The sequence below is a fragment of the Serinus canaria genome, chromosome 17, assembly GCF_022539315.1.
Source record: "Serinus canaria isolate serCan28SL12 chromosome 17, serCan2020, whole genome shotgun sequence".
Lineage (NCBI taxonomy): Eukaryota > Metazoa > Chordata > Aves > Passeriformes > Fringillidae > Serinus > Serinus canaria.
This window is the reverse complement of record NC_066330.1, coordinates 7845503-7873124: the sequence shown is the minus strand read 5'-3', so window position 1 is coordinate 7873124 and position 27622 is coordinate 7845503. Positions and strand designations below refer to the sequence as shown.

At 44.5% G+C, this 27622-nt stretch overlaps 1 protein-coding gene across 1 annotated transcript in view; it reads left to right on the top strand.

The window, feature by feature from the left end:
* PAPPA (pappalysin 1) overlaps positions 1 to 27622 on the top strand; it is a 179849-nt gene that overhangs the window by 62802 nt on the left and 89425 nt on the right. The window contains exons 6-7 of the mRNA XM_009093509.4: positions 4518 to 4639; positions 10148 to 10655. Of these exons, the coding sequence (XP_009091757.2) occupies positions 4518 to 4639; positions 10148 to 10655 (630 nt within the window). The remainder of the gene's footprint in view (positions 1 to 4517; positions 4640 to 10147; positions 10656 to 27622) is intronic.

Below are 27622 nucleotides of genomic sequence, written 5' to 3'. Positions count from 1 at the left end.
CTAAAATTTCATAACAGAGTTATCATATGTTAAATAAAGAGTGATTTTCCAGGAAAAAAAAGTCCTTTGGGTTTTCAAATCTGTGTGCTCAGTATTACTGAAGAGATTTAAAGAGACAGCCTCAAATACTTTGAGTCCAATTCCCTGTTAAAATGAGATTCCCACTGCTAACAGATTCAGCAATGTTGCCGTGACCATTTAAAAATGTCACTGAAACATATAAATGATCCTGTCTAAAACATGCCCAAATTTTTGATCTGCTAATCAAAACAAGGATGATAGTGTTATTCTAGTGACTAATCCTGGAAAAGCCCACGTGCTGAACTTCCAGAACCGCCGCGTCCAGCACTGCTCGGTCAGAGACTCATGCCTGTATCAATTTGTGAAATTGGGTCACTGTGCAAGACAAGTAGGAGGTAAAATTGGCCAAGTATAATCTTATCTGTGTGTGGGAATACTGTAAATCTTTGCAGATATTTTTACACAAAGTGCACACCATTGGCCCAAATTTTACTTGCCTCACTTGAATGAATAAACTCATTCACTTCAATGGGACTATTCATGTAAAAAACAGAAGACTGATACTCAGCTGCTGAGTGCCTTGGGCCTGGTTTCTAATGTACAGAGGCCCCTTCCTTGCTGTTTCGACAGTGTAAAAGGGCCTTGAAAGGATGAATGGCTCTGGCTACATTAGCCAGTGTTGTGGCCCAATAGAAGGAGATCTCCAGTGCAAAACAGTTGTTAAGGAAGACCTGACGTCAGGGGGCTCACAGTGCTCCCACAGGGGCACATCAGGTGTGGTCCTGCAGCACACCTCCATTCTGGGTGAGAAAAAGCTGGGTCCAGCTGCCCTGCTCCAGGACTGTTCCGAGTGCTGGAAGCAGGGAACAGGAGGAATTTCACTCCCAGAGCTCACTCCTGATCCCAATTACAATGCTGCTGTGGGCGTGCTCGGCGTAACTCAAGTTCCTTTTATGTCTCTTTTATTCTCCAGAGCTGTGCACAGGCAGTGACCTCTGCTTAATGAAAGTCAGGGAGGGAAAATTTAGCCTTCTGTTTAAAAACGTAGCACTGTGCTGGCTGTATCTGTGGGAGGTCCTAACAGGTTGAAGGGAGATGGGGCATGGAAGTAAAGAGTGTGTGTCTGTTCCCTGCTTAGATGCAAGTCTGCCATAGGTAAATTAGATGCTTTACCCATAGGGTCTTCAAATTACCTGATTGCTGACACGGATTTAGGGGCAGAGAGCAATGTTAACTCTTAGTTCCTGTAAATTTGGGGGTGGCTCTCCTGTGTTCTCACAATTTAGCAAAAGTAGACACAAGATTTTACTGCACAGCAGTAAAATCTTCCTGATGGACCCTCCTGGCCTCTTTAGAGTGTTTCAATTGATATTTGCTCTCTTACTCTAGAGAGCCACTTACCTACATGTAAATTTGTCAAGAGATGCTTTGACCCCAAGCTCCAGCAGCTGGTTGGGCTCCCAGACATCCCTAATAATCAAATATATCAAAAACCAGCATTTCTTCTTGTAGCTCCTGTGCACAGGATTGGAATCGATCCCATTCTCCATCTTCCCTTTAAAAAAAGCATGAAAAAATGCACACACAATAACATGTAATAATAAAATAACAATAAAGTAAACGAAACAAGTGAAAACAAGGCAGAAAAAGAGAAGTCCTTTCATTTCCTGACTGCATCCATTGGATGTGCTCATCTGCTGTCTCTGAACATCCATTCATGCACCTCCTGTCTGAGATGTGTGGGCAGATGTGAGCAGTTATTGTCATGGGGCTCTGCAGCAAATTTGGGCAGAAATCTTTGATTGCATCTTTCTCCAAGTTTTCATTGGGGTGACAGCATTAATTTCCATGAATCTGATTCTATCTCATTCTTAGCAAGCAAATATTTTGGTCGCTGTGGTGTCCCAGAGATGGCTGGGCTTGATAATCACTCTGTTAAACCTTGTTGGAAAGTTTCAGTGCCTTAGAGGGCAGAGGACCAATCCTGAATTTCAAGTACAGCAGCTCAAATTTAATCTGTAAACAGGCACTCTTTACCCAAAGGAATTACAGATTTTTAGTGGTTTTGGGTTGCCTACTGAACTGGTGCTGTCCCTGAAGGAAATGGTCTGTTTTTCACTAGTAATCTTTAGATTTTGAACCCACTTCACTAAAATATCATGCTGTAGGAATGAATTCCTCCTGTGCTCTGAACTTCATAAGCTGGAATTTCCCCAGTACTTGGCTTATTAGAAAACAGTGAAGTCTAGATTTTCCATTAGCCTGCACTTTGGGCAGTCATGTGCCACCGTGTATAAGGTGGCAGATATGGCCATCATTCCTAATTAATAGTGGTTTTGGAACCAATTTATGCTCTTTTTTTTCTTGTTTTCTATGGCTTCATAAGGTATAAGGACCTGGCTTAGGTTTTCATAAGCCTGTAAAGGCAGTTCCATAATTAGGTTTGACATTCATGGCTCTTTATAGGATTTGTGTGCAAGAGTCTGCAGACCAAAATCTTTAACCCAGGAGTCATCCCCTGAGTAAGCCAGTGGAGTTACATCAGGGTTGAGTTTGGCTCCCAAACTGGAAAAGTAAAAAGAGAAAGTTTGCTCATAGCCTTTCCCACATGATGCTCCTTGTGATTTCTCTCTTACCTCCAAGTCCTCACTGGTAAAAGGAAATGTTTGTCCATAAGCCTACAGTTTTTTTCCACCATGGCAGCCTGTGATGAAATTGTATAGCTGCTAATTTGAGTAAAAAGCAGTCCTAATTGTGGAAACTTGGCTTCCAGAGCCCTCTCCTCATCCAGGACCAAGTGCTAATGCAGGAGTCTCTTTGTAGAGAAACTGAAGGATTATTATTGCAGGGATTTCTATCCTGACTGGTCGTGGAAGTGTCTGAAGGACAACTGCACAACAATAATTCTACATTTTGATTTCTCAGGACCATTTATTCAGGTTTCTTGATTTTTTTTAAACTTTTGGTTTTGCAAGTAATATTCAGGCAAGCTGAGTCAGACACCTAAACCTCTGCTAAATAGACAGCCGAGAAATGAAATAGGGAGGCAGCATCATGCCAGTGGTGCAGGTGGGTGAAGTGAGACACGAAGAGAAGTTACTCACAACATGCCCACATTTTTTCATTGCCAGTGTTACAGACCATGAAAGGAAGAGAGGGCCACCTTTGTCTCCCTCTTCTTCTGCTCCATTGCCACGTTGTACTTTTCAGGTGTTTTCAGCAGGTGCATCCCTTCCTGAACTGCACAATTCAGCCACTTACTGTCTCTCTCAGGGTGGCTCAGCCACTGAGTATCCCAGCTAACCTCTGCTGAGGACCACAGTCCTCTCTTCAAAGCAGTGCTGAAATAAATCATGCAGTGGTGGTTATGATGGTTAAAATTTGCATAGCTGATTATAATAGTTGATATAAATTATTTAATAATTGACTCAAGCTGTTCTTACTAGAGTAGCATACAGAGTACACTGTGTTACACACAAATTGTTTGCCTAAAACTTCTGTCCTTTCCGGTGCATTTGATCATTAAGATAATTAATTTTTAACTTTCCATTTCAGCAGAAAGTGTTCTTAAAGCAGAACAATTAATTCTGAATAGTAAGCAGCTGACTGGGGTAAATAACCATGTACTTTGGGTCATACAGAGTTCCAGATTTGTGACCCCAAGGAACATAGGGCTGACCTGTGTGAATTGCATCCTCAGCTGATATAAATCACCTTAACCTTATGGAGGATATTAGTGTTACTCCAGTCTACATCAGCTTAAACCCTGATCTTGTGAATGTATTAGCAAAACAATTTAAACTGACTGAAGGTAGTTTGGGATTAGATGTTAGGAAGAAATTACTCCCTGTGGGAGTGGTGAAACCCTGGCACAGGGTGCCCAGAGCAGCTGTGGCTGCCCCTGGATCCCTGGAAGTGTCCAAGGTCAGGCTGGACAGGGCTTGGAGCAGCCTGGGACAGTGGGAGGTGTTCCTGCCATGGCAGGGGTGGAATGAGATGAGCTTTAAGTCCTTTCCAACCCAAACAAGTTTGTGATTTGTGAATGAGTGTTTAACTGGATATCCCTGCTCAGCCAATCTTGCTGGTAGGACAATCCTAAAGGTACCAGAAGTTCAAGCAATAAATAAATCCATGGTGAGAGCAGAAATAGATCTGAAAACTCCTGAGGCAATTTTCTATGCTCTAACCCCTAAGCAACACGTGTTTTCTTTTGTCATGGTTTGGTCCAGTGCAGGGGTGGGGGGAAATATAGGTGAATGTGATTTCCCAGGTTGCTGTCACTTTGTGTTGGATAGAGGGCTCAAAAACGCTTTCTACACAGGCCCTTGACTTAAATCTACAGAAGGTCAGCATCAGAAAACACTTTTGTCAGTGCCTTGAGAAAGGGGGTTAAGTGGACCTGAATTCTAAGTCTTATTGCTTTAAATATAGTTGAATAAGCAGCTCATTCAGCTGTTACTAAGTTGGTGTGTTTTCCTGTTTTCCTGGCCTCCTAGAGAAGTGGGATCAGCATGTGATCTGTGTGCAGAGGGAAGAGTCCTGGTGCAATACGCCTTCAGCGCCTCTTCTCCCATGCCCTGCGATCCCTCGGGGCACTGGAGCCCACGGGAGGCAGAAGGTGAGTCACAGGGATGGGGACAAACATGTGGTGGGACAGAAGGTGGGACAGAGCAAAGGGGGAGCCACAAAGGCAATGGGGAAATCTGGGAGTGATTGGTTATACCTGCCTGTAACCTGGACAGAGCTAAGGGGCAGAGGAGCACTGTGCCCTGAAGGAATGCCACTGGCTCAAATACCTGCGTTTTGTCCCCTGAGTCCTGGCCCTGCCCATGAATTGAGTGAATTCCAGGAGCTGAACATGAATTTCACAAAGCAGCAGAGTGCCAAGAAATGCTGACCATGCACATCTGCCAGACTAATTCCTCAGGGGAGCTGTTTTCTCCCTTGACTCCAACTCCAAAAGTGAGGAGTAGTTATTTATTTGGGCCTGATTTGTGCTGCCTTCACTTGTGGTGAATAGCAGTGGGCTGCAGCAGCAGCCAGGATGGAAGGAGGTTGCCCTTTAGGCAAGTGCCCTGCAGCAAGAATGCAGGTGACCACATCATGCCCTCTTGTTCAGGGTGTTTTGCAAGTCATTCTCTTGGAGCCTGTTGGAAGGAGAATGGTCTGCAGGGCTGGTTGTGCAGTGCCATTAGATCTCCATCATTAACTCCTCCACACGGCCCTTCCGCTGTGTCCCAGGGTGTGTGTGGTGGAGCATATTTAAGATTGTACCAGGCAAAGGTCAGTCATCCCAAATCACAGTTTGGAAAGAGCAGAGTATTATTTCAGTCTGTCCCTCAGCAGCTTTTCCTTCCGGAGCAGCCACACTTCACCGTGAGCACACAGGTGAGCTCATTGAGCCCCAAGGACAATCCTGGATTTTGCAAACTCATTATACAAATAACTCCTTATGTTAAGGGTTTGTTTGTCCTGCAACTAAAGCACATGGGAGTTATTCTGCAAGGAATATTATTTGGGCTGGCACCCAGGAGCTCTCCCTTGTCCTAAGGTCAGCACATGCAACGAGCTGTGCCCCTGCTGCTTGATGGGACAGTGGTCAATGTCCTCTGCCCCACTCACCTGTGTCCCAGGTTGGAGGCCCAGCAGAGGTTGTGTTTCACTCCAACTCACCCCCTAAATTTAGAACAGGTTGCCCAGAGCAGCTGTGGCTCCCCACTCCTGAAAGTATCCAAGGCCAGGCTGGACAGGGCTTGGAGCAACCTGGGATAGTGGAAGGTGTCCCTGCCCATGGCAGGGGTGGAGCTTTAGGGTCCCTTCCAAACGCAAACCGTTCCATGATTTTAGGACATCCAAGGCTTCTGGGCACAGCTCAGAGCACACCTGGCCTGGTGGAAGCTCCATCCTGGGAAGCAGCACTCTGGGTATGAGGGTGATTGGATCACCCAGTAAACAGCATTAGCAAAGTTTGGATCACTTGCAGTAGTAGTTCAGGGTAGAAGGCGGAATTTCCACTTAGCCAAGGATTACAAGACTTTGAAACCTGTTTTCATTTGCAACAAAACTTGAAACTTTTGAAATTCTCCATGAAGGAAAATTAAAAACAAAAAGTGTTTGAGGCCGGCCAAAATGTTTTGTTTAGCTCATATGAACTTTGGTTAAATTATGACATTTAAAAATATACACTTTTAGTATAGAAACTAGGGCAAAAGCAACTTTGAATATCAAAATGGAAAGTGTTTCAAGGTGCAAAAGTGAAAAAGTTTCTCACAAAAATGTCAAAACACCGTGTTCCCATAGTGTTAAAATTTCTTGCCATTTTCTCTTCCAGGATTAAATATTGGCCAAAAATCCCAATTTTGCAAAGTGTTTTTATTTTGAAAGGACTGTGTATTCCATTGAAATATGCAGTTCCATCAAAATTTCTCCACCGAGCTTTGATTTGAAAACTTCTAGATCTCACACATCTTGCCAGAGGCATCATTCCTAGAGAAACTCAGCTACTCTAAGATTTATTACTCAGCAGCATTTTGCATTTAATTTCCTCTTCTTGCTGTGTGTGCCTGCATGTTCTTAACTATGAAGAGTTCAGTCTGATCCTTATCTGTCTCATTTAGTTGCTCCTGTGCCACTTCTATGGAACAAAAGTTTGGTAATCATGTCCTCAGGATTAATGAGTTGTTGCCACTTTAGGGTAGAAAACATACCCAGTGTATGGAGTTTGTTGCTCCATGATTTTCTGTCTCCACTACCACACTCCCTGACATTCAGGCCCTCTGCCCATTTGCACTTGGGCTGAGTTACAAATAGCAATTAGATCATTGCCTGGCTTCTTTAATTGTCTATTTGTGAGTACTCAAGCCATCAAGCTTTAAATTCACTTTCTGCAGGGGTTCTTGGGTGTAAATCTCCACTGCTTGAATGTCCATGGAAAACAAAGACAAAGGAGGCACAAACATGGCCAAAATGAACTTGTTTTAAAATCTGAGATGACACTCATGGAAAATGTTCTGTAGGACTCATCCAGCTTCTGAGCAGAAAACCACACTCCCCACGTGTCTCTGGAGCAGCTGGGATCTCATTTTCCTGAGATGTCCTACCCAGGCAGCTGCACCAGCAGTGGTCTGGGCTATGTGGGAGCTGTGCCCGTTGCAAAACCCTGCTGTGGGCAGGGTCCTTCCTAATTCCCTGCTCATTCCTAAGGATGGTGGGATCCAGCACCAAGGCTGGGGCATCTTGTGGTTCTTTCTCAGCCAGTTGTGGCCCCAGCACGAGGGGCTGCACAGGGGTTGTTGGAAGGCTCGTGAGATCAGACAGCTCTGATTTACTCTTTACCTTCACCACAGAGCCAGAAGGCTGTAACCTACCTGGACTCTCACCAGCAGCACCAGCTAGGTCAACAAACCTTACAGCACCTCCATAACTCTGTCAAAGGGGGGTTTTATGTAAGAAAGGTGATTTTGGCTCAAGCCCAGTGGGTACCTTTGCTTGCTGTGCAATATATGCATACATCAGTCAGTTCCTCCTGCCTAGCTCACTGCTGACTGAGAGAAGTGTGAGATTATTATAAAAATGTTGCTGCCTTGTGCTGCTCTAGAGCTCAGCCTTTTCCTGGGTCTAATATTTCCCTCGAGAGCAACTCCTTCTATATCTGAATTGTCCCAGCTGGACACTGTAATCCCATTGGGTGGTTCCTGTATCTTGACCACTCAAGAAATGTGGCAGGTGAGTTGCATGGTAGCAGGGGTGATATCCTGAGAGACTCCTGAGGCCAGATGGCCTCTGAGGCTCTGTCCTTGTGCTGGGGATTCATCCCAGGGACTGCACTTAACTGCACAATGAAGGATTGACACACCAGGCTGTAGGACAGCATTTTAGGGAAAGGCACTCTCCTAACCTGCCATCCCTGCTCTCCAACCAGGACTTGGGCTTTGGCTGTTCTTCACAAACCTCACATTCCTCTTTTGTGTTAGGCAAGATGTGATGCTGCATGAGGTGCTGTTCTGTGTCTGATCTGTCTTATAAGGCAAAGGATTTTCAAAATCTGAGTGCAGAGGGAATTGTTTTAAAATCTGAGATGACACTCATGGAAAAAGTTAAAACCCATTTAAATCCCTTTCTTTATGCATAGAAATATTTGTAATTTTCAGAGTATTTACCCATCTCTAGAAGTCCAGTTATATGAAATAAAGTTTTTGTCCTCTTCCATAATTAAATGAATCTTTCTTACCCAGGTCTAGGTGTTGGATAATATTTAGGATAGAGTCTCTTTATCTCAACTTCATTGAGGTTTTTATGAATGACTACAATCTGCCACCTGCTTTGGGGTAATGCTCTGTGTGCTAAGCTCCCTGGAGGCTGCGTCTAATTCATGCATCTCCAGGGATCACACACTGATCTTATCAAAATGTGCAGGTTTTTTTGGAATTTAAGTCTTACTGAGTCTTGAACTGACAGAGGTGAATTTGCAGGATCCCAGGTGGGGACATACTGGGCTGTGAGCCATTAGCTCCATTTTCTTTCCTGCAAGAGGGCAGTGATAAAATTCACACATCTTTCCAAAGCCCTCTGAGATACTGGACTTAAAAAAGACCTTAGGGCTGCAGTCAGGAGTTTGCTGTGGGTCTGGGAAAGTCATCAGGGGGCTCAGCCAAGCACACCCAGCTGGCAGTGAGGGTGAGATAACGCGAGCTGAACGGGGTATTGCTGCTCACAGTGATTATCCACAGGGCTCGCCCACTTGCCAGTGGGAGAAACTCAAGGGTGTTAAATGGACCTCTGGCTCTCTTCAAAATGGATCACTGCTGTGCTCTCTCCAGATGCTGGTCTGAGTGGCATTCCTGCTGCTCTGTGCCATGTGAGGAGGAGAGAGGGGCTCTGGGATATGAGAGGTGAGGGGGAAGCATGAAAAGTTGGGCATCTGCAGGACAATAACATTGTATCACAGGAAGGCTGCCAGGAAATCTATCCTGCATCTGGGTTCATTTGGTATGAACAGGAGAATTCCCTGAGTTGTTTATCCTTGACAAAAGAGACACATTTCTAACACTTCATTGAATCACAGACAATCAGAACAACCTTCAAACGTTGCCCTTTTCTCTTTAAATTAGTAGTGATGTCCTGTTTGTCCATGTATGCCCAGTAGTTTATCTTGCTTTTTCCTCAGCTGCAAACAACTGTGCTGTCCTTTTTTTCCCCTCTGCCTTCTGCATTTCTCTCCTCTCATTACCTTTCTTTATCTTCTTTTCTGTACTTTGCCTTCTCCCTGTCATGCTTGCCTCCCTTTTTGTGTGATTATTTGGGAAGGAAAAAGGGAATTTATAGCTCTCACTGGATTCTGTTACCAACTGTTCCACCCGTCTGACCCCTCTGGATCTTGCAGTCCATGACTCCACGCCAAGTTGTAATGTTACCATAGTATTTGGGAACCCAGCAAGCATTGTGGCTTTCATTATTTTTTAATACTACCTCCCATGTAGTTGAACACAGCCAATGGTGAGAAGAGTAAAAGCACAAGTGCCTGTTGTTCCATCACAATGAGAGCAAAGGGACAGCTCAGACCTGTGCTCCATGTGCCTCCAAAAAAGGGGCCTTGCACAACATGCTAGATCAACCTGTAAATGCCACAGGAGTTGCCTCTGAACAGCACAACTGCTTCTTGGAACAAACAAAGGCTCTTTTCTTGTCTTTGTTAAAGGGAAAAAGATTGTATTTTCGAATGAGAGGCAAGGGAATAAGTAGGAGGTGAACTGGAGGCAAAGTGACTCTGTTTATCAGGTAAATTACCAAGTGGAAGAGGTAAAAAATACCATTGTTTGGCACAGGGAAAAACACTAGAAATAAGAAATGCAGGCCCAGCTGCACTGGCACAGAGTGTGTTGTGTGGTGTCCAGTCCAGCTGGGCAGTTAAACTGGGTTTGTGTCTCCCACCTGGCCAGGAGACACTGGTGTTCTGTTCCTCCTCCCCGTGTTGGCCCTGCCTGTTCTGATGAAGTAAATAATTGGTTTCCTGGACAGATATGTTCTCCTGCCACCAGTGTGCCTTTAAACTGATGCCAATGAAAACTCGTGTTCTCTAACTTCTACTTCTTCTGTGTCCTCTCTTTGCTTCCTTCTTCCTTTCCAGGGCACCCTGACGTTGAGCAGCCCTGTAAATCCAGTGTCAGGACGTGGAGTCCCAATTCAGCTGTCAACCAACACACGGTGCCCCCAGCCTGCCCCGAGCCCCAGGGCTGCTACCTGCAGCTGGAATTTCGCTACCCCCTGACTCCAGAGTCCCTCACAGTCTGGGTGACCTTCGTTTCCCCAGACTGGGACTCCAGTGGAGCAGTGAATGACATCAAGCTGCTCACCGTCAGCGGGAAGAACATTTCGCTCGGGCCACAGAACGTCTTCTGTGACATCCCACTGACCATAAAGCTGGATGTGGGACAAATGGGAGAGGAGGTGTATGGGATCCAGATCTACACCTTGGATGAGCACTTGGAAATCGACGCTGCCATGCTGAGCTCTGTCCCCCACAGCACCCTGTGCTCAGGCTGCAAACCCATCCAGTACAAAGTTGTCCGGGACCCCCCTTTCCAGTCTGGATCTCCAGTGGTCATCTCAAACCTCAGCAGGAGATTTGTTGACACGTAAGTAGCTGCTTTCCAGAGAGCTGGATAGATCAAAGCAATGTCCTATTCTTCTCATCCTTTTAATGTCCAGCACTACGAGTGGTTGTTAAGGTGTTGAACTAAACAGACATGCCAAGAGTTACCAGGGTAGGATGTACTCATAGTTTGTCTCTGAAACCAGGAGCATTAAACCCAAATGAGATAGCCTGAGATTTCATGGAGAGTTTCTGAGAAATTTCTGGGATAGCTGTTCAGGGATGTGTCATTCAGGCTTTCTTTAACTAGAAAGGATAATGCAATCTGCCTAAGATGACAAATTAAATGTTTAAGCTAACCTGAATGAGGACCTCTGGAATAACATGGTCATCATTTCCTTGGCAATCCTTTGAAAGTAATGTTTTGGTGGAGAAGGAGAGAGCAGGGCTTTCAGTGCTTGAACACCAATTAACTGCTCAAGAAAGTGTGCAAAAAAATACACATGCATGTTCATGTGCATTAATGTGTTTCACCCACTTCCATTTTCTGCTTTCATGGGTCACTAAACCAAGCTGTGTTGGTGTGAGATTGTTCTGAAATGGGAAACATGGCAATGCACCAGTTTGTTGTAGAAACTGAGAGTCATCCCAGATACTGTTACAGTCATCTAGTAAAAGGATGCTGTTGAGGAAAGTTCAAAATATTTACTAATTTCAAGGAGATCCGTGATCTACCCATAAGCATTTGCCAGGAAGAAAAACATCTTTTGCATAACATGATTCTCTGGAAATGATTCACTCATCTGTGGGGGCAACATGAAGCTCTTTTGAAAAATGAACACCAGATAAAAGGAAACCTGCTAAGAAAACTGCACTGTAATTTAGAAAAGATGATCTAATTAGTACAGCTAATATGAAGGAAGCATACATCATTATGGTCTTCTAAAGCATATTTAAATAGAATAAAAATGATTAATTAACAATTCAGTAATCACAAGCTACCATCCCTTTTCATAGCCCAATTATGCATTTCAGAAGATGCAAATTGTCCCTACAGATTTAAAAATTTAAGGTAACTAACAATAGTGAATCTAAAAACAAAACCCAGGACATTACTAAGATTACTCATGTGCTGAAAGTCAAGCATGTGCTTAAGTGCTTTCTTGGGTTGTAGCCTTGTTCAAACAATTGCTGGCACTTAGCATGAGATGGATATTGGCATATTGGAAATGTGGAAAGTGGTGAATTTTCCCAAGATTTTGCTGTGAAAGCATCTTTGCCTGAAACCTAGCCCACTCTCATTGGAAAATGGGACTGGTTTGGTTTGAAATATTTGCATACCTTAGCACAAGTTCCCACAGAAACAGGTCCAGTTTTGACTTCATAACACAATGTAAAAGAAAAAAAGAGAAACCCAAAACATAACTTGCATTCTGAATTCTGTTTCTTCATCTTTTATTATGATTTTGTGGGTCATTCTAGCTTACAGCTAGCTCAAGTGGATGAGTGCTCTAAGAATTGAATCAGTAGCCAGGAATTCATGACAGTTTTCCTGAGGGCCGTTGATTAAATCACATTGGGTAACAGCACTGTCCCTGTCTGTCTGTCTCAGGTAGTGACACAGCCAGCTAAAAATCAGACACAACATCTAATTTAGTCTTTCTGGGCTCCACCTGTGATCAGTGGACAGAAATGGATGCTCCTGGAAGCTGGCACAGCCAACCTCAGAACCAAATCTCCTCCAAACCCTCCAGGCTAGCTGGGCTCACTTCCTCTGTGTCTTACTGGGGACCAGAGGGAAAACCCTGCCAGTGAGCTCTGGCAGGACACTTGGGAAGTGAAGTTTTAGTCACGGGTGAGGAGATATGCAGATTCTTAAGCACTCATAGATGGCTTTGAGACAGTTTTGGCTGAATGAGGGTGGTGAGGCAAAGGACACAGGGTGCCCAGAGCAGCTGTGGCTGCCCCTGGATCCCTGGAAATGTCCAAGGCCAGGCTGGATGGGGCTTGGAGAAGCCTGGGACAGTGGAAGGTGTTCCTGCCCATGGCAGAGGGTTTGGGGCAAGATGGTCTCTAAACCATTCTGTGATTGTGTGATTCAAGCCTTTAGCATGTGTTTGAACTTTTGAGAAGTGAGATGAATTTTTTATCATATCATCTGGCCCAGCACTGATCTGTATCCATTGGTGATGGGGAGATCCAGAGGCTGCTGCTGGACCATACCTTGAGACACAAAAATTTCCTTGAAACTCTGCATGGGGTTGTGGTTTTCTGGTAGAGACAAAAGCAAAATGAATTTCCCATTGGAACCCTGTGCAAAGATTAGCCAGAGTTTCTGCACTTCCTAAGCAGGAAGGAAAGAACAAGGGAATTCAGAGACAGAGGCACTGGGCCATGCTCCTACATATGAATATGTGCAGAGGTAAATGCTGTCTCTCTCCCCTGTTCACATCTGCCTGTTTACCTCATTCTTTGCCACTGGAATTCAGCATATTTGTGCAGCCAGACTTTGCAGCCCCTTTATCTCCCTGTGAGCCCCAAGCCAGTTGCCCCTCCTTGATGCCCTTGCATGTTTTCCATATTAAATAAAACAACACCCCCACATGTTCTGTGGAAGGCTATTTTGAAGGCAGTCACATATCTTTGCTCTTGCCTCCTCTGACCTTAATCTTTACTTTCTCTTTTTCTCCCAAAGAAAATATTTGCTTGCACTGTTATCTGTAAGCAAGATCCTTTCCCCAGGTGTGGCGATGCTGAAAGAAAAATTAATTTCTTCTACCTTCTTCCTGTCAAAGAGAGGAAACTTCCTTTTAAGCTGAGAGGAGAGACAGCTTTTAATGGATAGCCCTTGCCTAGTCAGCAGTGGGTGCTCCACAGAGGAGAGTAAATAACTACAACAGTGGAAACATTTCATTAAGAAATGCAAAATAATGCCAGACCTTCTGTTCTCAAGTAGAATTTTAATCTCAACTCTTGGCTCAAGTTGAGACTTAAACATTAATTTCTGAGGGACAGGACCTTATCCAGGACCTTATCCTTGGACCTTACAGAAGCCAGGCAAGATACACTCAATTCCACTGTGTGTGATCAGCCAGAATTGCTGGTATCTGGGGTACAAAATGAGACTCAGAGCCTAGGAGAAGAGAAGAAACCTAAATAAATCAGTGGGGGGAAAAAAGAGGTCAGGCCAGGTGCAGCAGAGAAGTGCTGAGTCTTCACACCACAGCAACTGATAAGGAAGGAGCCTCATCTGCAAGTCTCAAAGTCTCAGCTCACAATTTAATCCAAGGTGTGGGTTGTGCACATGCTCAGAGGCTGTTCTCTGGAAATACTGAGTGACATGGTCACAATGGCAATTGAGGTGGTGGCTTTTCCTCGTTGCTGGAGGTTTTTTACGCTCACATTGTTGTGTTGGAGAGTTTTTTAAGAGCTCAGTGATTTTTTTCTTTTTTTTGAGCTTTTTTGATTTCTAATTTTTTTAAGAGCTCAGTGAGCAGGCAGTGCCCAGAGCTCTCTGGATGGTGTCAGTCCCACCAGGGCAGTCTGGGGTGAGCAGCCCTTGTTCCCCATGGCACTCCCAGTACCCCAGTTTGTGAGCAGGGAGGAGCTGAGTGCTCTTACAAGACATATGTGCTCTCCTCTGGCAGACCAAGCCAAGACACACTGAGGTTGGTTCTGGAAAGTTGTCAGATTAACTGAAAAACTTTCAAAGAGTTGGGAATTTTCCCAAGTTTTCTTCCACAAACTTTGTAAGAAGCCTCAAAGTGTGGTGGACAGCACTGGATCAGGTTGTCTTTGTGGTGTTAACCAGTAGGGTTTTTTCAAGACAAAGACATTGACTGAAATAATCTGAGAAAGAATCTCAGCACGAAGCCCTGGTACAAGGTTTGGGTTTGCAGAATTGAGCTTCTCTGAGAGGCAAGTTTGCAGTCCTGTGATATGTTATTCTGAGCCATTCCTTCCAGAGCTTTGGTACTGAGCTGACACATAGAGATCCTGCATTCAGACTTCAAAAAAGAAACACTGAGAGAGAAGCTTGCATTTTCTTGTACAGGGAATAGGTTTTTCTTCTCAATTTTGGCTATTTTGCACTGACATTCTATGGCTAAACCTTTTCTGTTGCTTGATAATAGTTGGAGGGGACTGATCATCATCTGTGTAAACAGCAGTTTTTGTTCAAGTACAATATTTTAAAATATGTTGTTAGAATCAGGACTTCCATTCAGTGCTGAACTTGTAAAATCCATGTCATTTCTTTGGTTTTAACTCTGTTTTGACACCTCAGGGTGGTGGACTAAGATCTCACTCTGGCTTCCTGGAGTGTTTGCAGAATGACAGAGAAATTGCCACCCTCAGGATGGCAGGTGGCTGGAGGGCTCCTGTGGCACTCTTTGTGGGTCCTTGGTGTTCCATTGCTCATGGATCCTCAGCAGTTCACGTGCTTTAGCCCTCTACTTCATCCAACACAATAATTTGTTTCCAAATTTGCCTTAATAATGCATATACCATTTGTTACTGGTCCTCACTTGGAAGGGGCATATGGCCAGTGACTCGTCAGAAATCCCAGATGAGGAAAAATTGAGACAAATGGAAAGTGATTTTTTAGTCTGAAGGCTCCTACAAATATGAACAAGCAGAGAGGCTGGAGAATCAGCAATAGCTCTTCAAAATGAGACAAAGGATTTTCTTTTGCCATGGACAAAGCTGTTCTGAGCTTTCCTAAGAAGCAAACACCTTTCTGTCCCACCAGGTTTCTCTTACCCCTGTAATTTCCTTCCAGCCACACAATGGTGTGCCTTTTAGCCCCTGAACTCAAGAAGAAGAGTGCATTTACCTGACCCTGGCCCAGCTGAATGGGACTGGGAAATTATGAATATCACACTGATGATATCTAAACCCAAGTCCCTGCAGAATGCAACACTAAAACTTCACAGCGACATCTGTCCTTATTATGGCATTCCTTCCTTCACCTCAAAGATCTATTTCTCTTTTTTTTCTGAAGGTCTACCAGCCAGAGGAATGTATGATCTAAAGCAGCTAAAATGAATTTCCAAATCTATCTGTCATGAAGATAATTATCACCATATTTCCACCCAAACAAGATACAGATCACTGGGTGCTTTTTCTCCCAACACCAAAAGCTGAAGCCCATATTATCACACATCTTCTGCTCATCCCTCCTCCACTGTTACTATGCCAAACCTCTCTTGATATGCCAGGAAATACTGGGGAGTATCTAAGATGGGACTGGAATATTAAGAAAACTCTTTGTATGCCCAGATTTATCTGCAAGGTTGTCCATTTGTCCATGTGATCCTGGTGTGGGATTCTCAGCTGGCTTTAGGACTGTAGATGGCATTCCAGCTGTCCTTGAGCAGGAACACTTACCCAGCCACCCTGGAAAGGCCTTGCCTTGACGAGTGCAAGGACCTCCTATGCTTCTTCATCCCCCTGATGCTTCATAGTTGCCTTGCAGTTGAATAAATCATAGAATCATGGAATGGTTTGTATTGAAATGGACCTTGAAAATCATCTCGTTCCAACCCCTGGCTTGGGCAGAGACACCTTTCAGTAGACCAGGTTGCTCAGAGCTCCATCCAGCCTGGCTTTCCAATTAACTGCTCTCTTCATCTCTCACTTGCGATAAAGAATTTCCAGTTTATTCTGACTTTCCTGGTCTTAACGTGTGTATTATCTTATACCAACATATGGACCATTTCAAGACATCCAAACCTGTAAATTATTCATTTCTGCATTATAACTCCATCTTTCTCTGCATTAACTGAGCCTATTTACCAATTCTGTATGTCTATGGATAGTTGAACTTTTGGGTTTCTGATTTTTTTTTTTCAGGAAATGTTTGTTAGTCAGCCTCAAAGTTATAACTGAATGAAAAAAAGTTCCATTTTAATTCAAATTTATCTTTCTATCCAACCTATTGCTGCTACTAGATGTAAATGCAAAGCACTGTGTCTGTTGTTGAGTCACTGAGTATTTAATGCCCACTCTCACATCACACACTAACTACCAGGGAAATGCTGGTATTGAAAGTATTTTTCACTAGTCTCCAATGAGGAGGTTTCTTTCCCATAATTGCACAATTCTCCATATTATTTTTTCTTTAGTAATAGGTTAGAGATCCGTGGCTATATTCATATGACATTTTACAGCTCCTCTCCAGTAGAAACACTTTTACCAAGCTTCAGCAGGAACAGATTACTCTTATTCACACTTTCTTGCTCATTTCTAAGCGCTTCCCTTTCATTAGATTTCCACACTAGCTTTCCATGGACAAAGCTATTTTGAGCTTTGCCAAGAAGCAAACACCTTTCTGTCCCACCAGGTTTCTCTTACCCCTGTAATTTCCAGTTTCAGGTTCAAGAACTTGCCTAGTTCTTCATCCAGAGTCTTTTTGTTAAGGAGTAAATGTTTCATTTTTCCCTTGCAGATCCTGCTTTCCCACCATGAATTGGTACTGTGCTGTCACTGGACAAAAGCCTTGCCAGTGAAGAGTTTTGAGTGTGTTTGAGCTGCCTGTGGTCAGTTTTGGCAAAGTTGTGATGTTTGATGTGCAGCTGGTGCAGGACAGTGTAGCAGTCCTGGTGCTCAGCAAGGGGCTGGCATTGTCCCTGTGCTGCTCTGAGGCCATGCCTGGCCTTGGCTGTGTCATCAGCTCCTTCCTCATGCAGCCAGTAGAGATTGCTGCTCCTGCTTAATGAACCTGAAAATCCCCCATGATGCAAGAACAGAACAATATGGGACAATTGCCTGTCCCACACCTTCCCTCCCAGCATCAGGAAACTGCTCATAGGTTCACCTGCCCCTAACAGAAGTGATGTGCTGTGGGAAGGAGAGTCCTCCACGCAGTAACAACTGCACTGCCAACACCCCTTGGGGAAATTCTTTCCTTTCCCAGCAGTGGAGCCTCCCCTGTGGCTTGCACGGGTCTGGACAGGGAGGCGCAGGGGTGAGTGATGCTGCTCCCTGTGCCAGGCAGGAGCACACACAGCCCTGCTCTGCACTGAGGGCTCAGTGAGCCAGGAAGAGGAAAAAGATGAAAACTGCTTCTATTCCATCTCCTGTTCCTGCCTCTCTCCTTCACGTGCCGTGCTGTTAAATCCTGAGATAGTGGATGTTATTATTTATAGCTGCCAGTGGTGTGCTGGGTGTTTCACAGAGGAAATACACAGGGTGCCTCCATCCAAAGAGCTCCCAATGAAGTGCTGGGGGCCAGTGGTGCTGCTGCTCTCAGGAGTGATGCATCTCCACTTGGCTGATGTGATTTGACAGCTGGAAGCCACATTCTGATGGCTTTCCTTCTTCCCTGCTTTCTTCATGAAAGGTGCCAGGTTATCTTTGCAACAGAAGAAAACCTGCTTCCTGACCTCACACACAGAGCAGATAGAGCAATTTTTTCCCTTACCACCCTCTGCCAAATTGCCTTAACCCTGCCCTGGAGAGGAGAAAGAACAATTTGACACTCTTTGCCCATTCAGGAGGCAGCTTTTCCGCTGAGCCTGTGCAGAGAGGCCGTTTGGTGCCAGCTGTAGTGATAGATTTGTGGTTCCTCGCTGTTGCGGTTTCTTATGTAACTCTGTAACTAAAGCTGGCACTTGACAGAATCCGTAGCTCCTGTTCTGGCTCGGCTGCACATGATGCAAGAATAAAGGTAGTAAGGGCAGGTTGATATCTTTATGGTTTTGTGATCCCAAGACAAGGCACCCCAGAGGAATTTTTCAGGCTGGGTCTATTTTTGAAGGATGGGATTGCTCTAAATGCCCCACAGCTGCCACTCCTAAATAAATTATTTCAGGAAAGAGGGACTGCCCCACCTGGGGAGCGACACTTGGCTTTGGGATCAGCTCTGCTCCAGCCAGGGACTCCCCAAGGACTGCTGCTGCACTGAATTCCAAATCTCCAAAGTGCTTCTTGGGCAATACACAGATGCTGTAGGGAGATCAACCTGTGGACTACAACTTAGCCATGTGCAAGTGTCCCTAAAAAAGTGAACATTAACAGCTGTCCTGTTATTATCCAAATAGATACTATTAGAAATTGATATATTTAATCACTCCCAGGCAGGGTGGAATTTGAACTCATGACCTAGAAGTAGTAGCAGAGTTTTCAGCTGCAGGAAAAAAAAAAATAGAAGGTCAAACAGGACTTTTCCTGCTGGGTAAAATAATTTATTGCAGGTGAAACAGTCTCAGATATGTGGTAAATTAGTCTGTGCATTATCTCATGGATAATAACTTCTCTCTGATGTTTGGCTTCTTGTGTGCATCTTTATTTTGGGCTCTAAATAAGATAAGAAGCACCAGAAATCTCCCAGGAATAACAAATGCATTTTCTTTGCTTGATTGAGGAAATAAATATTGGACAGACATGTGTTATGCAACAATTTAAAAATAACTCTCTTGTAAAACTTGGAGTGAGCCTCAAATACCGCAGAAGTAGCAGAAATGTGTTACCTACCTTTTTATCAGTCAGCCAATATAGCTTTTCTCAGCTACTTTTGCTGAACTATTGGCCTGATCATTTCCTGGGCATTTTATTTTAATATATTTTCCTAGGAAAGGCATTCCAAGTCTCTGTTAAATTTGAATCTACACTCAAGCAGGCAAGGGTTTGAAAAGAATGCTGCAGTCAGACTGAAATACCTGTGCTGTCCTTTATATCTTGTGGAACTTGGTGGAACACAAGACAAAAGAGTCTCCAGGCTGTGTTGGACAGAACCCTGGGAAATCTGGTCTAGTGGAAGGGTTGAAATCAGATGAGTTTTAAGGTCCCTTCCAACCCAAACCATTCTGGAATTCCATGATTTTAGATCTGCCACTGCGTGATGTACAACCTGCTGATCCTGCTGCAGGCCCAAGGCACCCATCTTGTGATTGTTTTACCCAAACTTCTCTCAGTCTTTTTGGTCAGGATCTCCTGAAATGAATGGTGGCATTGGACATCTCTGTGCTGACATCCCAATTCCAGCGTTTTCCTGGTGCTTTTGTGATTGGAAGAGCAAGGTAGAAAGAAATCTCCTTCTTTTCAAATTGTACCTCAGAGATGGTGCCTGAAATTTGATACCCCAAATTATCAGTCCCTGAAAGCCCAGTGCAGTAAGCCAGATCATTTATTCACAGTGCCACAGCATTTTTTTAAACTGTAAGACCAGTTGCAGATGTAATGACAATAGAGGAAATTAGCTCGTGATGGGATTTTAGGAAGAGGCTAGTGGAAGTATGTTCAGTAATGTTCAGTTATTAAACCATTAGAGATCCCACTGGAGACCAGCCAGTAGGATTTCTCATAATCTGCAGTGGCTTACGGCAAAACACAGAACCCCTGAGGAGAGAAATGACAAAATGTTCCTCTGGAAGAGTTGCCTCATCTCCTCACCCATGTCTGTGCTCTGTTCTACTCTTGGTGTGAAAGCACACCCCTGTCTGTTACCCCTCCCTCCTCCGCAGCCCTCCTGCCTGGAACCCCCAAAATAGGTCTTGCTGAGGTGGGATGGTGGATGTGAAACCAGAGAACGCTGCAAACATCTGTGTTCACTTGAGGCCCAATCTAAGCTCTACTGAAAATGCACGAAATAACTTCCACTGGCTCCAGGAGCCTTTGGATCAGACACTGAGTGTTTGCTCCCATGGCTCTGTTCACCATTTTGGTGGGATTACAGGGAAACAGGAGGGTATTGAGTTCTGAAAATCAGGTCTTGGTTCAGGCCTGTTGTAAATAAATCCAAGAAGTCAGGTCTGGTTCAGAGAAAGTGAAGATTATTCTGCCAAGCTGACCACTCTAAACTGGGAAGAGATTTCTGCCCAAACTCAGTGGGCTGGCACAGGCCTGAGGGCAGCAGCCAAAGTGCTCCCAGTCCCAGTGGTGGTCCAAAAGTTGAGGGATGATCCAAAAGTTGGCTCCCAGGGCGTGGTGGGCGGGGTGTGCATCAGGCACTTCTCCTGCCCTGTGTACGAGCAGGCTGGCGCTGTCACAGAGACACCGCGCCACAACCAGGACGTGGGTAAGGGTGCCAGTGCTCACAGAGAGGCATGATCAACTGGCAGAGCTTCATCAGGGACACTGATGGCCTTGACAGCAGTTATCCCACCCCAGCCTGCCTGCTGGCTGTGTTTCTGTTTTCTCTCTGCTGCACCGGGACACCAGAGCAGTGTCCTCAGGTGGAGGATACAGGCATCAATCCCTCAAAATCAATGGAGAGCTGCTGGCTTCTGCCTGGAAATAGGGTTTTCTGCATTTAATGTCCAGGCTTCTGCCTGGAAATAGGGTTTTCTGCATTTCATATCCCCAGTCTTTCCTTCCTCAGCTTACCCACACAAGCTTCCCCTCCTGTGAGCCTCACACTGAGAAGTGCTCCCATTTTGCTCAGGGTCTGAGTGCAGCAGTGAAGAAGAAAACACAACAGATTTTTTTTTTCCTTCCTTCATTCCCTGCTTCTAATAGCAACCAGGTGCTCTGACACTTAACCTGTGTGCTGCTGTGAAATTGCCTGTCTGGTGCAAACACCCATGTGAGGCCCAGGGCCTCGAGGATTTACTTTATCCCAGGATTTGTAACCTAATCTCAGTGAGATTGTCCATTTATATCAGCCACCTTAAAAATTCATATTTTTGTTGTTGTTAAACATGAGAGGAGAAACCGTCTCTTGACATTGTTTCTTTTGTTTTTGATTTTTTTTAAGAACTATCTTTAAGGCCTTGGCTGCAAACTTTGTTTTTTTACTAAATATGCTACTGTGTTTTAAACTGATAGCAGGGCAAATGCTTGGAGGATTATATCAAAGTCTGCAGGAGTTAATCAGCTACATTCATATCTACAGGTTTGCTACTTACAAAACTTAACAGTCCTTGCATGAAAGAAAGAGGAGAGCAGCATGTGTAAAAAAAAAAAAAAAAAAAAAATTCAAAATCAAGTGTGTGTAAGGTCCTAAACAGGACCTGGGTTTCAGACCAGAGGTGCTACAGGCAGACATGTCATCCTGCCCCAGGCATCTTGTGCAGGCATGGAGCTGCTCTGAGCAGGACAAGCACCTCAGAGGGACAGATGAGCAGCTGAATTGCAGTGGTTTAAACCTGCAGTGTTTTGCTGAGTTACTTGAGATTTACACCAATGGAAATGAGAGCAGAGCTGCAGACTTATTGCCTGGTTTGGATTTCTGGTGATTATGAGAGTTGGCAGTGGCTCTGGTTCCTAGAAATATTCCAAGGATCAAAGGATATTTTCCTTTTCTAATACATTGGATCCTTTAACCTCTGACTTCAGTCCCAAACCCATGGGTTATTGCATAATTGGGTAAGGTGGCTGGTTTAGGTGTTAGTTAAACTTTCTGACACAGCCAGAAGCAAAAGTTGAGTCTGGGCTTCAGAAAGCACGGAGTCCTGTTGGTACAGAATGTACCCACCAAGTGTCCAGCTGAGATTATCTGTTCAGGCTGTTGGCTGCTCCATGGTCCTTCCTTGAAAACACCCAGTTCAGGTTTGAGTTTGGGAGCAGAAATCCAACACGCAGTCCCCAGTCTCCATCCAGCCCCTGAGTGTTCCTTTAGTACTCCAACTACCTTGTTTTGTAAACAAATCCTGTGCTTGTAAACAAATCATAAAAAAGCTGGAGGGCACAGAGCGAAAAAAAAAATCCTGTGCTTGTAAACAAATCATAAAAAAGCTGGTGGCCCCAGCTGGCACCGTTCTCCTCATGGAGAGAGAGGAAAGCCTCTCCAAGGCTGTTTCCTTGGCATTTGTGTCTTCGAGTCAGCTCAGTATCTAAGAGAGAGGCAAGAGAGTTGTTTTGAGGCCTTTGCACCTGCCATGTTGCTGGGCTTATCCAAACAGGGAGAGCTTGGACCACAGCTGAAATAACAGCCCAGCGCAGGAGCTCGGGATTTTTGACGTCCTTTTGGTGTTTACAGCATCCCACCCCTCCTCTCTCCAACTGCAGAGCCAGGCAGGAATTCTCTTCATTATCTTCTGCCGTGCTTCTCATGCCATTTTTATTAAAAAAAGGCAGAGCAAGGGGGAGCATGTGTGAGGGGAGAGAAAAAGAAGAAAACAGTTGTATTTGTGCAGTCAGTGGCAATGAGGGGAAAAGAAGGGAAGCTGGGGAGCAGATCTGTTTGAGTTGTCCTAAAGTGACCTCCTCCCCTTGGCTTACTCTTGATCAGCTGCTTTTGGAGCACCTGAGGATAGTGAAACCTGTGAACACCATGGTGTTAGTGGATATTTGGTGTAATTCTGGACCTCTGGGACAGGCACTTTCAGAGGCTGTGAGCAGCATGTGGGGACAGACTGGACAGCTCCAGGCTGTGTCTGACAGGGCAAGGGATGGTGTAGACCTTCAGCTTTTCTGTTTGTGCTTTTAATCCAGTCCACCCTGGCAGCTGATCTAAAGCATTGCAACGAGGGAAGATGTGGGGTTGATGCTGTTTGCTGCCAGCAGATTTCCTGTTTTGCTCGGCAAGGCTTCCTTGCTAGAGAAGAAGAGCAAAGGTGACAGTGTTAGAGTGAAATGGCAGTCACCAACAGACCAGGGATCATCCTGGGCTGCAGAGAGATGGCAAGGAAATGTCATCTTTTGTCTCAAGTGTTTAGTGGCTGTTTAAGGTCAAAGACAGATGGGTCCTTCATGAGGACACTTTAGGTGTAGAATTTGCCTGTTTCACAGAACACTGGCTGTGACAGCTGTAATTTAATTGGGGATGCTTAAGCCTGTGTCATCTTGTCCTTAAATAAGAGGAACACTGTCTGCTTTCGTTGCTGTCTGACCATTTGTCTTTTCATAGGGCAGAAGCTGGGCCCAGCCTGGAGGATATTTTCAATTCTGTTGGAAACAAGTCTTTGCTGTATAAGAAAGCCTCCTGCTGTTATTCGTAGTAGGAAAAACATATATGCTATGGTAGTAGGAAAAGAGGCATAGGATGTTTGCTTTCCCTCAATGCTTTCACTGCATCTCAGGTGTGTCCTCAGATGCTGAGACCCTACAGCATGCACAGAGCAGATGTGGTTGGGGCAGTGTCAGCCCTTGCAGGTCTTCTGGAACTCAAGGGCATGAGTGTTTCTTCCATAAATTCAATGATCCTTTAAACCCACCTTGGTCTGAGTAAAAAACAACTTCCAACAGGTATAACTTTTCCAGTTAAATTTTCCAGGAACATCCAAACTGAGAGCAGAGGTCCCTCGCCTGGGTGGGGAGAGAGAGAGCAAGATTAACTCCACTGCCCAGCCTTCCCAGTAAAAACAGGAAAAGAATTAGAGGGTTCTATATTCCTGACCCTGGATCACTTGCCACAGCAGACAGGAAAGTTGCCCTGGTGGTATTTCACACGGCATGTCCTAATTCCCCCTCTAAGCAGAGGGCTGGAGTCATTGCTTTTTAATAAGGCTGCCTCCCCACAGGCGGAAGCTGCAGCGATCAATGTGGCTTACTCACTTCTAGAGGAGGTCATTAAAAGACCATAGATATACATTTGAAGAGTGTTTGTTCACATCCTTGATGTTAAAGATGTTTTCTTCTCTCTCACTTCCTTAAGTTGCATCTCACAGAGCCACCGTGTGCCGGGTCCTGCCCGGCAGTGGAGTGGAAAGTGCCCCTGTTGCTGTCACTGTGCCACCAGTTCCCAGGGAAGGTGGCAGAGGAAATAAATGGTCAAAAATCACACTTTTATCACCACTTGGAGCGCAGCTTTTCTTGCTGACATCTCCAGATACAGTCTGAACTATCAACCTTGGTGTCCTATAGCTATAGAGAGGGAATGAACCCTTCCCCCCTCTGTTCTTGCATTCCTCCCTCCCTCACTATGGGACTGGATTACTGTCTGAGGTATTGCACATATCATCTTTTAGCAGCTATGTTTCTCCAAAATGTGGGCACTGTGAGGGAATGCTGAAACTCCCAGTTGCTGCCAATATGACACATTTAGCAGTTCAGGAGGATATAAGTATCTCACGTTCCAGTTGTTGAATCGTGAAATGCCACATGCACCTCAGTCAGCTTTTTGTCACACCTTGTGTCAGGCCAGGGTTAGTTGAAAGCACGATGGCTTCAGTTTTGAGTTTCTGTGGTGGTTTTTTGATGTTCCAGAACAGCCATATCCTCTAGCTCTGTGGTGCTGAAGAGCCCCTCTGGAGCAGATATCCCATTTCTGAGCTCCTCTGGGCACAGCTGCTTTGTTGGTGCTGCCCTGGATGTCACACCCTGGGGCTCCCTTGCTGTTCCCCAGGGCAGGGAAGACTGTGAAGCTTCAGGTTGCTCAGAAGTGGATTTGGGATGTGGATGGGGAGGATTGGCCCCTCTGGAGACCTGCCAGGGACCACATGTCTCCAGGCATTAGTCTTCCCTTTCTCTGTATTTTAACCTAAGACAAGGATATTGGGGTATCATGAGCATAAATAACTTAATAGCTCTTATTTTATACCCAAACTGCAGAGCAGCAAGGGGAACCAGACTGTGCAAATAATATATAAGGAGGCAGAGATTTTGTTCACCTTGTTTTTGGAGAATAAATGGGTTAAGTTTGGTTAGGATTTTTTTTTTTTGTGTCACTAAATTTGAAGGGCCATTTGCCTGTCACAGCCCAAAGTTCCAAGAGCTTTCCATCTTTGAGCAGGTTGCAGTTGGATATCTCCCCTCCTTGATGTGCAGCAGGTGACAGGGTTAGAGCACAGCCCAGTGCCACAAAGCCAGCAGCCAATGTACTCCATCCAAAGTTTTCCATGGTTAATCCATACAATTAAATAGGTCAGAGTTCTCCCCACCTAATAACTTTAATTTCCAATTTTCTGTCTTATTCACCCATGTACACATTCATCTCCAGCCACCTCATAGTTCATAACCACCACATTCTCTCTTGTGCTTGATTTGATTCCCAGTTTTCCTCCTCTATATTCTGCAAACTTCCAAACAAGTGTGTGCTTTTCCTGTTGTCCCTTTGCTTACATGTGCACACAAATACTTCCCTCCAGTAAAACCCGTGTGCAAGGCACACTCACTGCTCTTAGCCTCCCTCATCACCTGGAGGTACTGGTGGAAATCACACCAAAAATCAGAATCTGCAAACTCCTATTTTGCACTCAGGACCACAATCTCAGTGCATCAGAAAGCAGCATGGCCTTATTTATTTTGCAGCTGCCCCAACTGTTCATTAGTTACCATTTTCAAAAATTGAATTTTTTTTTTTTTGTGGTTAGCAGATCCCCAGTGACAAAATCCACATTTCTGCAAGTGTCCTTGTTAATCTTAAATATTTTACAAATGGTTTTGAGATGTTTTTGAGACAGAACTTGAGAAATAACTGCTCTTTAATAATCAAAGCTTGGCTCTGCTTTGATTTCATCAGTATATATGAAAGCCTCCTATCTTAGTAAGTGGATTTATCTGGGAGTGAAATCTAGAGGAAAACCCTCATTGTTTTACTACAGTGTGTGTTTGGCCACTTTAGTTACTTCCTATATTTTTTTTTCCCCCAGAAAAACAGTTGCTTTAAACAAGCAGAAGGGGCAGAAGTTTGAAACTTTTCACTTTGATGAAATAAACAGTCTTACCAATATCTGGGTAGACATCTCCCTAGCCTGTAGGTGAATTAAAATACTGTTTGTGCTACATGAACTCTCAAATTTAGCTAGTAGGAGCCACGGACTGTTGCTGACAGGAATCAGGTGCAGAAGGAATGGGAAAGCCAGTTCTGTTTTCCTTCCACTGAGTTGCACTCCCATTCCATTGCCATGTGCAGTAACAGAGTCAGATCCCAGTGCTCTTGGCGTGCAGTTCACTCAATGCCAGTTTTTTTTGCAGGCACAGTACCCATGAGAAACAGCTTTGTTTTAAAATATAATGTGGGATATTGGAGTTTAAGTCATGCTTGTTAATTTAATGAATGTTGTAAGGAGATACTTATTTCATGAACCTGAAGATTTCAGTAACTCATTGATATCCACTTCAATGGCTGTGCTGCTCTGAGTAGTAGATTTATCTCCTCATAGTACACACTTCATTAGTAGTTGCTTTTTGACCAAGTTCCTGTGACAAAAAGCCATGTGTATTGCTGTCAGTAATTGGGGCAATGTGAGCACAGTGAGCAGAGGACTGGCAGGCTTGGGGAAGAGCTGGGTTGCCTTTCCTGCTCTGCAATTAACCTGATTGATGACTTTGAGCAAATCATTTTGCCTTGGCCACTCCATGGCTTTACAAATTGGCACAAAGAGGACAGCAAATGAGATTCTTTGAGGAAGGTTTTGAGTCTTGATAGTGCAAAAGACATTGTGAAAGAGCTAAACATTTTTATTAGGATTACATTATTCCCATATTATACTTGAAAAATATTATTCCTCATTTAAAGATGCACAGGTTTTAGGTAATTATGGCTTTGCATAAATATGTAACAGTTTGCTAATTCTTTCTGTGAATATTTCAGTGCTAATACCCTGATCCTGTGCTGTGGTGTGGATCCTATTTTTTGCTCTGGAAGAAACCAACTTTTTAACTCTTCTGTTTTAATGCCCATATGTGATGTGGATAACATATTTGTCCATCACTGAAACATCCTCAGCTTACACTAATCCAGGCTCCAGGTGCAGTTGGATTGAGCTCAGGGCTGCTCAGGAAATAATGAGTATTTATAATAATAATGATTAACAGGGTATTTTTAATTCCTTAAATGAACAGACTTGCTGGTAGTGCTATCCTTGATGTGGAACAGAAGTGTCCAAGGCTGAACGCAGTGAGGCACAGGGTTGGTTCCTCAGGTGTGGAAGTACTGTTGACTGTTGGGGATGCTCTCAGTGTTTGCCACTGTTCATGGTGAGGGTTGGCACTGCATTGCTGCCTCTGTAGTGGGTGGAGGTGTAAGCAGCAACTCACCAAAATGCATGGTTTTCATCAAGAAATGGTTTAGCTGTCAGGTGGTCAAGAACTGCACCTATTTCAGAGTCGTGCATAAATCAAGCATGGACAAAGGTAGTGCTGATTGTGCTCACAAACGGACACCCAACCCAAAATTAATCCCAT